General features: G+C 45.5%; 1 protein-coding gene across 3 annotated transcripts in view; it reads left to right on the plus strand.

Moving 5' to 3' along the window:
- Positions 1–14,044, plus strand: part of DNAH9 (dynein axonemal heavy chain 9) — a 328,292-nt gene that overhangs the window by 116,277 nt on the left and 197,971 nt on the right. For all 3 annotated transcript variants that reach the window (XM_068264551.1, XM_068264553.1, XM_068264552.1), the window contains exons 18-25: positions 764–1,188; positions 2,254–2,476; positions 4,024–4,190; positions 4,272–5,142; positions 5,893–6,023; positions 8,283–8,409; positions 9,496–9,636; positions 10,444–10,569. In XM_068264551.1, coding sequence (XP_068120652.1) covers positions 764–1,188; positions 2,254–2,476; positions 4,024–4,190; positions 4,272–5,142; positions 5,893–6,023; positions 8,283–8,409; positions 9,496–9,636; positions 10,444–10,569 — 2,211 coding nt within the window. The remainder of the gene's footprint in view (positions 1–763; positions 1,189–2,253; positions 2,477–4,023; positions 4,191–4,271; positions 5,143–5,892; positions 6,024–8,282; positions 8,410–9,495; positions 9,637–10,443; positions 10,570–14,044) is intronic.

Genomic DNA, 14,044 nt, shown 5'->3' on the forward strand with positions numbered 1-14,044 from the left:
TCTCGGTAGGCCCTGTTCTTTTGATACCAGCAGTCTCTGGTCTTAAAGGGAGTCTGAAACAAACAAACAAAAAAATAAAAATCAGGTACTCCCCTAAGGAGAGGGAAGGCTCTGGGTCCTAAAAAGCTTTCCGGTTCTCCTCACGGTCGCCGTGTTCCCCCCGCAAGCACCCCTGTTATCAGTCTACGGCCGATCGGTTGTAGACTGCTCTCTTCCGCTTCCCCTGGGCTTCAGCAGTCTTCAGAAGCAAGGAAGCACTCGACTCCCAAAGACGGACTGCTCCTTACTGCGCCTGCGTGCGTGCCCTCTCTCACGCACTCATGTGTGTGCAGTACAGAGCCCCGCTGGTCTTCAGGAGCCCGAGTGCTTCCAAAGACTGCCGAAGTCTCCCACAGCAGAAGATTCAAACGGAGAAGCCTGCGGGGGAACGAGGACACGGTGAGGAGAACGAGAAGGCTCTATAGGACCCAGAGCCTTCCCTCTCCTTAGGTAAGTAACTGTGTTTTGGGGGTATTTTCGCTTCAGACTTACCTTAAGGGGCAGAGACTGCTGGTACACAAGTTGTTTAAATGCAAAAATGTTTGTGCAACCCTGATGTATGTTTCTAACCTATTGTTAGCGAGAGTTGGTGAGCTTTTTGTTAGTGAGAGTGGCGTTCCACAGTTGCCTCCCTCGTGTTATTTGAACATCTACTTTATGCTATTAAGATTGGAGGCATTCTTCATATTCCTGATTATTCTGGACTTTTGTTGGCTTTCTCCAGGCGGACATGGAGGACATGGCGGATCTCGCTGACATGCGGAACTTCCTCATGGAAAGTGTCCAGAACATGATGAGCATATGTGCAGACTACAGGAACTCCTTTGACCACTACGCCTACCTGTACGTTGATGACCGCAAAGAGTTCATGCGGCAGTTTCTGCTCTACAGCCACGTGCTCACGGCAGAAGAGATTGAGGCTCACGCTGAAGACGGTGTCCCGGAAACTCCTCCCACATTGGACCAATTCAGAGAGCAAATCGATTCCTATGAGAAGATCTACGAGGAGGTGAGCCGCTTGGAACCAGTCAATGTGTTTGAGAGCTGGATGAAGGTAGATGCCCACCCATTCAAGTCCGCCCTTCTCAACGTCATCAAAAGATGGAGCCTGATGTTCAAGCAGCATCTTATAGATCACGTTACAAACAGGTGAGGGCTCCATACATCACATTGTCCAATTAATGAAGCTCTGTGGCATCATCTGTTATAAGTATTCCACCTCACTGTCCAAGGACTGTACCAAGGCTCTGTGACATTATCTGTTACGAATATTCCATCTCACTTACTAATGTACATAAGTGATAAACACGGTAATGAGTAGAGCAACTTAAATTAATTTAGATACAATAGTTTAATGTACAATAGGACCATACATGCTGTTCATCAAATCAGTGTTCATCATTTCTAGACCTAGAAGTCAATGGCTAGGTGAGAAGGCCGTGAATCTGGGAGTGTATAACGACTAGTCTCCCGATTTTACCTATTCCTGATCTTCCCTTCTATATGTATATTGCTTTTCACTAATGCTAGTATAGAATGTTTCTCAGCAGATTTCCAGTGGGAAGGTATCACAGGTAAGGCAGCTAATGTAACAAGGAAGGTCTGCAGCTGGAGTTTTTAGGGGTCTTATTAAGGTCCAGTAAAGCTAATCGAGGTGATAACTGAAAGTCCAGCATGAAGGATTGTCCAATCATTTCTTCAATCTGAAGCCAAAACTAGAGGACTTTCCCAGAACGTATGTAGAAAAGTTCCTTCATCCCTATTCCAACATAATGGGGACAGTCCTGCCGAGGACTTTCATCTTCTAGGGTTAATATACCACCTAGAAAGGCTTTTCCATACTTGTCAATGAGAATTACACTTGGCGTACATATGAATTAACTTGTTAGCTTCTAGAAGTTGGTTATTGGTAAGCATAATTTGACATTGCTGCCCTTTAACGAATGTTGTTATTATAGTTTTTCACATAGTGTAATGCTTATGTATCTTTGGGCAGAGCTTGTAATTCCCAAACTGCTCTATAGGTGGGGCTGTGGCAGCTCCCCGCTCTCCACACTAGAGTTGGAGGCGTGTCCTACTGGCATGGGCTCTAGCGGGGACTAGTTGGTGACTCAGAATCCACACCTCCTGGAGGCTCAGCATTGATAGTGAATACGTACAGTATGGTGGTGTAGACTGTTGACTTTATTCTTAATATTTTCTTCATTCTCACAGTCTGTCTGGTCTGGAGGAATTCATTAAGGTGGCGGAGCAAGGTCTGAGCAAGCAGCTGAAGGAAGGAGACTACCACGGTCTGGTGGAGAGAATGGGTCACTTGATGGCTGTGAAGGACCGGCAGAGCAGCACAGACCAGCTGTTTGAACCTCTGAAACAGACCATAGAGCTGCTGAAGGTCTACGAGCAGGAACTGCCAGATGAGGTCTACAAACAGCTGGAGGTGAGGAGGACTCTTATTCCTAAATATATACATTGTGCAGGGTCCCTTCTCTCACTCATGCATATCTCCTGGCCAGAAGGAAGTGTAGTTATTGCCCTAACTCATGATTTAGTGACAAAGCTGGAGGAATCCAGACCCCACCAAATGTCCTGTGGACCTTTAGGTAGATGTGCTGGACCTGGCTGAGGTCTCCCACCCAGCCTGTGTTGTCATAACTCTTCATATTGTGACAAAGCTGGAGGAATCTCCAGGTCACCAGACCCCACCGACTGTCCTCCGTACCTCCAGATAGATGTGCTGGACCTGGCTGAGGTCTCCCATCAGCCTGTGGCATCTGTTTCATATCATGTAGCTTGAGCTGCTCGGGTGGGCTGGGGATAGACTCGTAGCACACCATACAGTGTCTGTGGGCCCTGAAACTGGGCACCCCTTTGCTATGTGAGTCCCAGCCTGCTGTCTTTTATGCTTATGGCAGTACATTTCAATAGATTAGCAGGGCACAGAGTTTAGTGCATCACACATCTGTACTTTCTGCAATCAATACAATAACATTACCTGGCTGACTGATTCCCATGGGGTCCTGTCAAGTCTTCTACATACACCGCACCACCACCACCACCACCGGCCCTGTAGTGACATACAGCGGAATGCAGTAAAGAGGCCCTGTAGTGACATACAGCGGAATGCAGTAAAGAGGCCCTGTAGTGACATACAGCGGAATGCAGTAAAGAGGCCCTGTAGTGACATGCAGCGGAATGCAGTAAAGAGGCCCTGTAGTGACATACAGCTGAATAAATTATTCAGGATAGCCACTTGCTATGTCGTCTCCTTATGTTTTGTACTGTAAGGTAGAAGTGGTGGTGGTGCAGGACAACTGGTACCCACTGGCTGTGTCTTCTGACCGGTATGTCACCCCTGCTGGGAATACTGCTTATCAGGGTACTGAGAGGTACACATGGCAGGCATAAACACACTGGGGAGGCTATGGGAAAGATCTTTACTTACTGAGCAATGAAGAATAAGAGCTGCTGCCCTGGCCACAAAGAGTTATGCTCTCTCATCAGGGGAAAGAGGTGGGTTAGGTCAGGTGATCTCTGCTGGGGAAGCAACTCCCACACTCCTGGCAGCAAGGAGCTACAGAAACCACCCAGCAAGGTAGTTTCAATGTTTTTGGTCAGCAAAAAATACTGCCCTGCAATTCAGAAAACTTTGTGTCTTGCCTTAGAGGAACAATAGCTGCTATCCTGGCCAGCAGTGGGAGGAGGTGGGTTGGGTCAGGTGATCTCTACTGGAGAAGCAACTCCCACACTCCTGGCAGCAAGGAGCTACAGGAACCAGCGGCAAGGTACTTTCTGTGTTTGTGGACAGCAAGAAATATTGCTGTGCAATACAAAATACCTTGTGCCTTGCTAGTTAATGCAAATTTACTATGGTGTGCATGAAAACAGTGGGAGGCCAAAGTGGGGCTTTAAGTGAAAGGATGAGTGAGAGGAATATGTAAACTGCCATGATGCTGCCTGCTAAGTTTATATATGGTTCCTTTCCAGGAATTACCGGAGAAGTGGAATAACATTAAGAAGATGGCTCTAACGGTCAAACAGCACGTGGCTCCTTTACAAGCCAACGAGGTCACCCTCCTGCGCAGGAAGTGCGCTTCCTTCGACGTCCAGCAGCACAGCTTCCGGGAGGGTTTCCGGAAAGAGGCTCCATTCAGGTACGTGTCCCACTACTGACAGGCCAGTATCTGATTGATTACACTGAAGACGATGATTAACTGTCGATTTACTTTCTCTAGGTTTGACAGTGTCTCGCCCTATCAGATGCTGGATAACAAACATACGGAGATCACAAAGATGGAGGCCACAATGGCCTCCATTTATGAGTCTGCAGCCTTGTTTGAGGTCAATGTTCCTGATTACAAGCAGCTAAAACAATGCCGAAAGGAGGTCTGTCTCCTTAAAGAACTGTGGGACATGGTCACGCTGGTCACCTCCAGCATGGATGACTGGCAAACTACCAGGTGGAGAGAGATCAACGTGGAGAACATGGATCTGGAGTGTAAGAGGTTTGCCAAGGACATCCGGAATTTGGACAAAGAGATGAGAGCATGGGATGCCTTCACGGGCCTCGATAACCAAGTGAAGAACATACTGACCTCTCTAAGAGCTGTGGCTGAACTGCAGAATCCCGCTATTCGTGAGAGGCACTGGAGCCAACTGATGCAAGCCACCGGTGTGCGCTTCACTATGGATGAAGACACCACTCTGGCTGATCTGTTAAAACTCAACCTCCATAACTTTGAAGATGAAGTTCGTGGCATTGTGGACAAAGCAGTGAAGGAAATGGGCATGGAGAAGGTGTTGAAGGAACTGGATGCAACCTGGAGTGCGATGAACTTTCAGTATGAGCCCCACCCCAGAACACATGTTCCTTTGATCAAGTCAGACGAGGAACTCATTGAGACTCTGGAGGACAATCAGGTTCAACTGCAAAATCTGATGACCTCAAAATATATAGCCTTCTTCTTAGAAGAGGTTTCTGGCTGGCAAAAGAAGCTGTCCACTGCCGACTCTGTGATCTCCATCTGGTTTGAGGTTCAGCGCACCTGGTCTCATCTGGAAAGCATCTTCATTGGCTCTGATGACATCCGAGCTCAACTTCCAGAGGTATCTGTTTCCCCAGTTCAGGCAAAATATTCTGTGCATTAATTTATATAAACATTACTTTATATTCACGAACAAAAGAGGAACCCAGAAAGAGAGAATTGCTGAAAACTTATAAGAAGGAAGTCATTTTTGGTTTACCTCCAGGAATGCTATGGGCTGGGTACACCACAGAACTTTATAGTTAAATTTTATAATCTCCCCAGTATGGAGTGAGACCTGTTCCTCCAGATCTTTCAGTGGTTCCACCATTATGTGAGTGGAGCCAGGTGATCCTCTCATTATTTGGACAGAGCCAGGTGATCCTCTCATTATGTGGGTGGAACCAGTTGATCCTCTCTGTATGTGGGCGTTGCCATGTTATCCTCTCATGTGGGCAAAGCCAGGTGATTCTCTCATGTGATTACATGATCTCCGGGCGTCATGGTCAGTGAGATGCCAGAAATTCCAGCTCGCATACAAATGTCAGGCAAACCGTATGCAGCTTAGAAATGAGCTTCCTGCTGGTTTTTATTGGCCCCGGTCCAATCAGTGTATGATCTGCAGTGAATCTGCATGTAAGATGTACTTATTAGTATCCCCCTGACCATCTCTGGTACTCAGCCGTCCACACTGTGTTTTGGTCTCTCAGTCTATCTCGTTGTTCTGTTTTTGAGGTTCCTCATTCTCTCAGTACCTCTTGCCTTACATTAAAGTTTATACTATATATGTGTACATACAAAAGCCATATTATGACTCTTCAATGGCTTCCAGGATTCAAAAAGATTTGAAGGTATTGATGCAGATTTCAAAGAGTTGGCCAATGACGCTAATGGGACTCCAAATGTGGTGGAAGCAACCAACAAAACTGGACTCTATGAGAAGCTGGAGGACATCCAAGCCAGGTAAGGACTTGATGAGAAACTTGAGGGCATCCAAGCCAGGTAAGGACTTGATGAGAAACTTTAGGGCATCCGGGCCAGGTAAGGACTTGATGAGAAACTTTAGGGCATCCAGGCCAGGTAAGGACTTGATGAGAAACTTGAGGGAATCCAGGCCAGGTAAGGACTTGATGAGAAACTTGAGGGCATCCAGGCTAGGTAAGGACTTGATGAGAAACTTAAAGGGCATCCAGGCCAGGTAGGGACTTGATGAGAAACTTGAGGGCATCCAGGCCAGGTAAGGACTTGATGAGAAACTTGAGGGCATCCAGGCCAGGTAGGGACTTGATGAGAAACTTGAGGGCATCCATGCCAGGTAAGGACTTGATGAGAAACTTGAGGAAATCCAGGCCAGGTAAGGACTTGATGAGAAACTTGAGGGCATCCAGGCCAGATAAGGACTTGATGAGAAACTTGAGGGCATCCAGGCCAGGTAGGGACTCAATGAGAAGGTGGATAAAATACAGGTGAGGTAGGGACTCAAATAGAGGTTGGAGGAAACCCAGGCCAGGTAAGGTCTCAAGGAGAGGCTAGAGGACATCCAGACCAGATAGGCTCTCAAGGAGAAGGTGGAGGGCATCTAGGCCAGGTAGGGTTTTGAGGAGAAGCTGGAGGACACCCAGGCCAGGTAGGGACTTTATGGGAATGTGGCTGGATAGTGTACTGATTAAGGGCTCTGCTCTGACACAGGAGAACAGGGTTCAAATCTCTATTCTTCCTGTTCTACTGAACAGCATCACCTATGCAGTAAGGAGACCTTGGGCAAGACTCTTAAAGCTGCTATTGCCTACTGCGCTCCTTAGTGGCTGCAGCTCTGGTGCTTTGAGTCTGCAATATAAATGTTCTGTGTCTTGTCTTGTCTAGAGGAAGTCCTCCAGCTTCTCTGTGAGAAGTAAACTGCCTCCATTTTCTTTTAAGTTATAAATAAGAGGATCTTAGCCATGTTAGTAACTTTATAACCTCAGAAAAGGTTGAGTTAATCCTATACAAGTCTTCCATCTGTTGGTGGAAATAACGATAATCGCACACAGTTAGTAATGACCCTTTAGCAATAACAGTACAAAATCCAAAGTTGAAGAGAAATCGAGAGCCCAATATGGTGTAGTATGTCAAAATTGATTGGATAAATGAAACAGTGAGATGGTAATACTCACAAACACGGGTTACCACCTAGGTAACCACTCATTAGGCAGGTGAGGAGATTAGACCTGTCCTCACTCAGGATTAAGAAGTCGCTCTCTGTAGATAGGAAGAAAGGGGGTAGATCACCCCTCCACCTGGGGTGGACTCAAATATATTGGTAGGTGAACAGAGGCGCCAGAAGGATAAAAGTACATAAAATTTTAAAAAAATTGCTGGGAGGAAGTGGTGGACTCGCCTCCGTTAAAGCAGACACCAAGGACTGTAAATATATAGATATACACATTTATTGAAAATACCCCAAAGATGCAACGCGTTTCGTGGGCACAGCCCACTTCTTCAGGCAATAAGCAGGGGATAAACAACAGCAATTCAGTTATAGCAAGCAGAGCACCTCTGTGAGAGAAGTGGGCTTTGCCCGCGAAACGCGTTGCATCTTTGGGGTATTTTCAATAAATATGTATATCTATATATTTACAGTCCTTGGTGTCTGCTTTAATGGAGGCGAGTCCACCACTTCCTCCCAGCAATTTTTTAAAAATTTTATGTACTTTTATCCTTCTGGCGCCTCTGTTCACTTACCAATATAGAGTACAAAATCCAAACTTCAGTGTGTGCATTTACCGCCAGCCTGCAACTAGGGGATTAATGGGGAGGGGGGATTTCTGATCGCTGTTAGGTCCTTTGTATTCAGACCACAAATGGAGCAGAATTAATCAGTTTACTTAAGTCTGTATGGTACTATTCTCAATGTGGTTCTGGTGAAAATGGTGGTGTAGTGACATAGAACAACCAATCAGGTTCAGCTGTTCAATGAATGGGGATTCCAATCGTTCCTCCAACGCTTGGGGAACACCTCTGCTACTGATGTGATTGACTAAGGGGGAGGAGATGAAGTGCACCTGTCACCTGGATCACTGTGTAGAAATGATGTGAAGAACATTTTGTGTCCTGTCCTGACATTTCACCCTTTGATGCTTCCCCTTCTCTCTCCGTGGATTATTCCGTAGTGTCAGGCTGGCTGGGTGATCATCATAGTGATTTGAGAAACCATCTTATTTCATAAATTGATGTTTTCCTCAGGTTATCGCTGTGTGAGAAGGCCTTGGCGGAATATCTGGACACCAAACGTCTGGCCTTCCCCAGATTTTACTTCATCTCCTCGGCTGACTTGTTGGACATCCTCTCCAATGGCACCAACCCCCAGCTTGTGAGTCTCCTCATATGGTAGTTGTGTTACTTCTATGAAGGTTTATTCCAGTCTTGGTGCATCCAAAACTTTCTGGCTGCTAGCCTGGCTACAGGGGCATAAAGAGATAATTTGCATATTCAGTAGCGGTGCATTGTGGATAAACGCTGATGTTCATTTATAGCTGAACTATCGCAAGTACCTTCTGTTTGTGAGAAATGATGCCATCACCACATTACACCATCTACTTAATAAACTGTAATTATGTGGCATGTCTTCTTATAGAAAGGCCTGCTAGTGTGAAGCAATCATGCCATAGATGAGTGAACATGGGACACTACATGTAAACATGCATCTTCTGTGTCACAGGTCATGCGCCAGAACACGGGACACTACATGTAAACATGCATCTTGTCACAGGTCATGCGCCAGAACACTAGACACTACATGTAAACATGCATCTTCTATGTCACAGGTCATGCGCCAGAACACGAGACACTACATGTAAACATGCATCTTGTCACAGGTCATGCGCCAGAACATGGGACACTACATGTAAACATGCATCTTGTCACAGGTCATGTGCCAGAACACTAGACACTACATGCAAACATGCATCTTCTATGTCACAGGTCATGCGCCAGAACATGGGACACTACATGTAAACATGCATCTTGTCACAGGTCATGCGCCAGAACACTAGACACTACATGTAAACATGCATCTTGTCACAGGTCATGCGCCAGAACACGGGACAATACATGAAAACATGCATCTTGTCACAGGTCATGCGCCAGAACACTAGACACTACATGTAAACATGCATCTTCTATGTCACAGGTCATGCGCCAGAACACGGGACACTACATGTAAACATGCATCTTGTCACAGGTCATGCGCCAGAACACTAGACACTACATGTAAACATGCATCTTCTATGTCACAGGTCATGCGCCAGAACACGAGACACTACATGTAAACATGCATCTTGTCACAGGTCATGCGCCAGAACACTAGACACTACATGTAAACAAGCATCTTCTATGTCACAGGTCATGCGCCAGAACACGAGACACTACATGTAAACAAGCATCTTCTATGTCACAGGTCATGCGCCATCTCTCCAAACTGTTTGACAACATGGCCAAAATGAAGTTCAAAGACGACGATCTGAAGACGGGTCTGGGCATGTACAGCAAGGAGGACGAATACGTCACGTTCAATGAGCTGTGTGACTGCAGCGGGCAGGTGGGTGTGGCCTGGGGAGGAAGTACTGACCTCACTGCATGGTGAAATGCTGTCATCCCACGGTGTACTGGCAAAAAGTGTGTGCGTCATACATGGTACAATGAAAACATTCAATTATCCCTATTTATTTAACCAAAAACAGTTTGGGTGATTGTTTGTGGAATTGTATAGTGTATGGTAGGTTGTATATTATAATACTGTTAGATCAACCAACTTTTTCTTCATAATCGTTTTTCTCAGATTTTTGAAAGAATCGAAGGTTTGTGTTTAGTACCTCGAATAGAATTTTATAAACTATTCAACCATATGGAATAATCAATCAGATTTCTCTGATGAAAAAAACAAAACAAAAAAAAACGTTCCATGTATGGGCACCATTATTGTCACACTGTTGTCACAGGTCCGGCCGGTTGGATTATACCTTGTAGAGCTGGGTTACTTTGTGCCTGAGGTTACAGCTACGCCTGGCAGGTATTCCCATCACCCTGGCATACTGCAGGGTAGTGCAGCAGATAGTTTAGTAATGTCTGGCATACATCAGGGTAGTGCAGCAGATAGATTAGTAATGTCTAGCATACACCAGGGTAGTGTAGCAGATAGATTAGTAATGTCTAGCATACACCAGGGTAGTGTAGCAGATAGATTAGTAATGTCTGGCATACACAGGTCCGGCTAGTTGGTTATTACCTTGTAGCACAGCCTGAGGTTAGAGCTACACCTGGCAGGTATTCCCATCCCCCCCAGAGCCCAGAGCTGAGCCATGACACAGGTGACTGATCAGACATTTGGTCTCTCGTGTCTTTCCAGGTGGAGATCTGGCTGAACCGCGTTCTGGACACTATGCGAGCCACGGTGCGCCACGAAATGACTGAAGCCGTCACAGCTTATGAAGAAAAACCACGGGAACAATGGCTGTTTGACTACCCCGCTCAGGTAAGTGCAGCAGATAGATTATTAATGTCTGGCATACACCATGCTAGTGCAGCAGATGGATTAGTAATGTCTCTGGGGTACACCAGGCTAGTGCAGCAGAAAGATTAGTAATGTCTGGTATACACCAGGCTAGTGCAGCAGATAGATTAGTGATGTCTGGTATACACCAGGCTAGTCCACCAGATAGATTAGTAATGTCTGATATACACCAGGCTAGTGCACCCAAAAAGATTAGTAATGTCTGGTATGCACCAGGCAAGTCCACCAGATAGATTAGTAATGTCTGACATACCCCAGGCTAGTGCACCAGATAGATTGGTAATGTCTGGTATGCACCAGGCTAGTCCAGCCAGGGGCGTAGCAATAGGGGTTGCAGAGGTTGCCCTCCCTCAACTACAGTATTGGCTCTCTATTGGTCCTGTGCTCATAATAATCACTTCTATAGATACTTTGAATAGTAGTAATCATTAACAAACTGTTCCCCATCCCCTTCTTGCTCCTCTGACACTCTAGTAGCCATTGGCAGGTTTTGGTGTGCCGTATCAATTGTTATGTATAGAGTGCTTGGGGGGCCCCAATGTAAAACTTGCATTGGGGCCCACAGCTCCTTAGCTACGCCACTGAGTGCAGCAGATAGATTAGTAATGTCTGGCATACACCAGGTTAGTGCACCAGATAGATTACTACGGTAATGTCTGGCATATACCAGGGTAGCGCAGCAGATAGATTAGTAATGTCTGGTATACATCAGGGTAGTGCACCAGATAGATTAGCAATGTCTGGCATATACCAGGCTAGTGAACCAGATAGATTAGTAATGTCTGGTATACATCAGGGTAGTGCAACAGATAGATTAGTAATGTCAGGCATACACCAGGGTAGTACAGCAGATAGATTAGTGTCACAGGAGCCCTAGTGGTCAGACCGCAAATTGCCTTCCAATCAGTTTCAGCACACAGACCATGCAAGCTTTGGTCGCGATCTTTGCGCAGACACCGACAGAAATTTTGGCAGCAGCCTGACCAGAAGGGAGCCTGTGGGGTTACGGAAATACAACTTACACACTATTTCAGGGTAAATCTGCCACCACCACTGGTATGGGCCAGTGGTCCCTACCGACTGACTGACTGACTGAGCCTGCAAATAAAAACGGTTAAAACACGCTGTATTCTGTCTAGATATCAACAATAGTAGTAGCGTCTCTCCAGAGACCTGGGATCAGTTTCTGTGTATGGCTGAAAAGCAGGGTAGCGGAACAGTGAATGACTTTAATAAAGTCTTTTATTCACAGCAATATAAATAATTAATATATACAGACAATGATTAAAATCAACAATTATTGAGACATGAGATAACACAGTAGGAAAATAAAGAAAGGGAGAAAAAATACTTAGTTTTTGGAAAGATGTCCTTTAGTGGGAAGAATCAAAGTTCCTTGGTAAGATCCTTTGTTTAAGCTCAATTTAAAATCCAAGCAAAATGGAAAATGTCCTTTGTTTCAGTTTAGACAAGATGCCCGATCAAGATGGCCGCTAGCCATGTGTCCTCTGGCTAGCACCAGACAGCTCTCATATAGATGGAATGGGGAGGACTCAATTGCCCGGGCAGCTCATTCACTTTTAATGGAGCCGAGTTCAGAGGCGGGCTTCCAGAGTCAGGCCCCTGGGCCGGATTATGGTAATCGCATCTGGGCAGGGGCTTTCACCAGCCCCATAACCCTGACATTTTCTGTAGGCCGACCTACGCGGCCGGGACACACAAATAATAATTACATATTCATATTTCTCAGACTAGGCCAGTTCATATGATACCAAACTTAGGCATGTTTGCATGCCCGGTTAAAAAACGGTGGAATCCCCCGAGTTCTGGTTATGCCAGTGGCCCCAATTTAATATCAAAATACTCACAAGATCCGGACCAGCAGAATGATATAACTTTCACATTTCTCACTTGAACGGTATTGCTTAAACATGCTCAAAATCCTAAACTCCATGCTTTCTTATTCTGTCTATATGGCTCCGGCCAGTCTGGGGGGAAAGCAGGTTTTGAATAGCCCCCTGCTGGGATTAGCTTCCTGAACACAAGTGTTTGCTCATTAGCATATCAAAAGAGCCATCCTGCAGTTAAGCTGATGCTATCTCTCTGATGAGTAAAGACTGCAGATGCTCCTACACAATCAATCCAGATTCTATTGATCTGAAGCGCAATCGATGCAGAGAATCGAGTGCGATCGCTTTTTCTTCACGGGCGGTACCAGGACGCATCTGCGGCCCCGCAACCGTCCGTGACAATTAGTAATGTCTGGCATGCACCAGGGTAGTATTGCAGATAGATTAGTAATGTCTGGCATGCACAAGGGTAGTGTAGTAGATAGATTAGTACTGTCTGGCATACACCGGGGTAGTACAGCAGATAGATTAGTAATGTCTGGCATGCACCAGGCTAGTGCAGTGGATAGATTAGTAATGTCTGGCATTCACCAGTGTAGTGCAGCAGATAGATTAGTAATGTCTGGCATACACCAGGGTAGTGTAGCAGGTATAATAGTAATGTCTGGCATACACCAGGGTAGTGTAGCAGATAGATTAGTATTGTCTGGTATACACCAGGGTAGCGCAGCAGATAGATTAGTAATGTCTGGTACACACCATGCTAGTACAGCAGATAAATTAGAGATGTCTGGCATACACCAGGGTAGTGTAACAGATAGATTAGTAATGTCTGGCATACACCAGGGTAGTGCAGCAGATAGATTAGTAATGTCTGTCATACACCAGGGTAGTGCAGCAGATAGATCAGTAATGCTTGGCATACACCAGGGTAGTACAGCATAGATTAGTACTGTCTGGCATACACCAGGGTAGTACAGCAGATAGATTAGTAATGTTTGGCATGCACCAGGGTAGTATTGCAGATAGATTAGTAATGTCTGGCATACACCAGGGTAGTGCAGCAGATAGATTAGTAATGTTTGGCGTACACCAGGGTAGTGCTAGTGCAGCAGATAGATTAGTAATGTCTGGCATGCACCACAATAGTATTGCAGATAGATTAGTAATATCTGGCATGCACCAGGGTAGTGCAGTGGATAGATTAGTAATGTCTGGCATACACCAGGCTAGCATACCTCACAACTTTTTGAGATGAGAAAAAGGGACGCTTAAACCACACCCCTGCCACACCCCTAATAACGCCCCCAGCACAGCCCTAGCCATGCATACCATAAAGATTTCATAAGAAAAATATGTTGTATAATAATTCAATACACACTGGTCCTTTCTATCCTGGTTCATTTTCCTTCATATTAACATTTGAAAATAAGAGATACATCCATTTAAAGGATGGGAATAAAGTTTAGAGGCAATTAAACATATTTGTTAGGGGAGAAATACATATATTTACATAGAAAGAGGGAAAAAGTCCTGAAAGAGGGACAAATGAGGAGGAAAGAGGGACAGAGGAACAGGGCTCCCAA

This window comes from Hyperolius riggenbachi, chromosome 12 (genome assembly GCF_040937935.1).
Source record: "Hyperolius riggenbachi isolate aHypRig1 chromosome 12, aHypRig1.pri, whole genome shotgun sequence".
In the NCBI taxonomy this organism is placed as follows: domain Eukaryota; kingdom Metazoa; phylum Chordata; class Amphibia; order Anura; family Hyperoliidae; genus Hyperolius; species Hyperolius riggenbachi.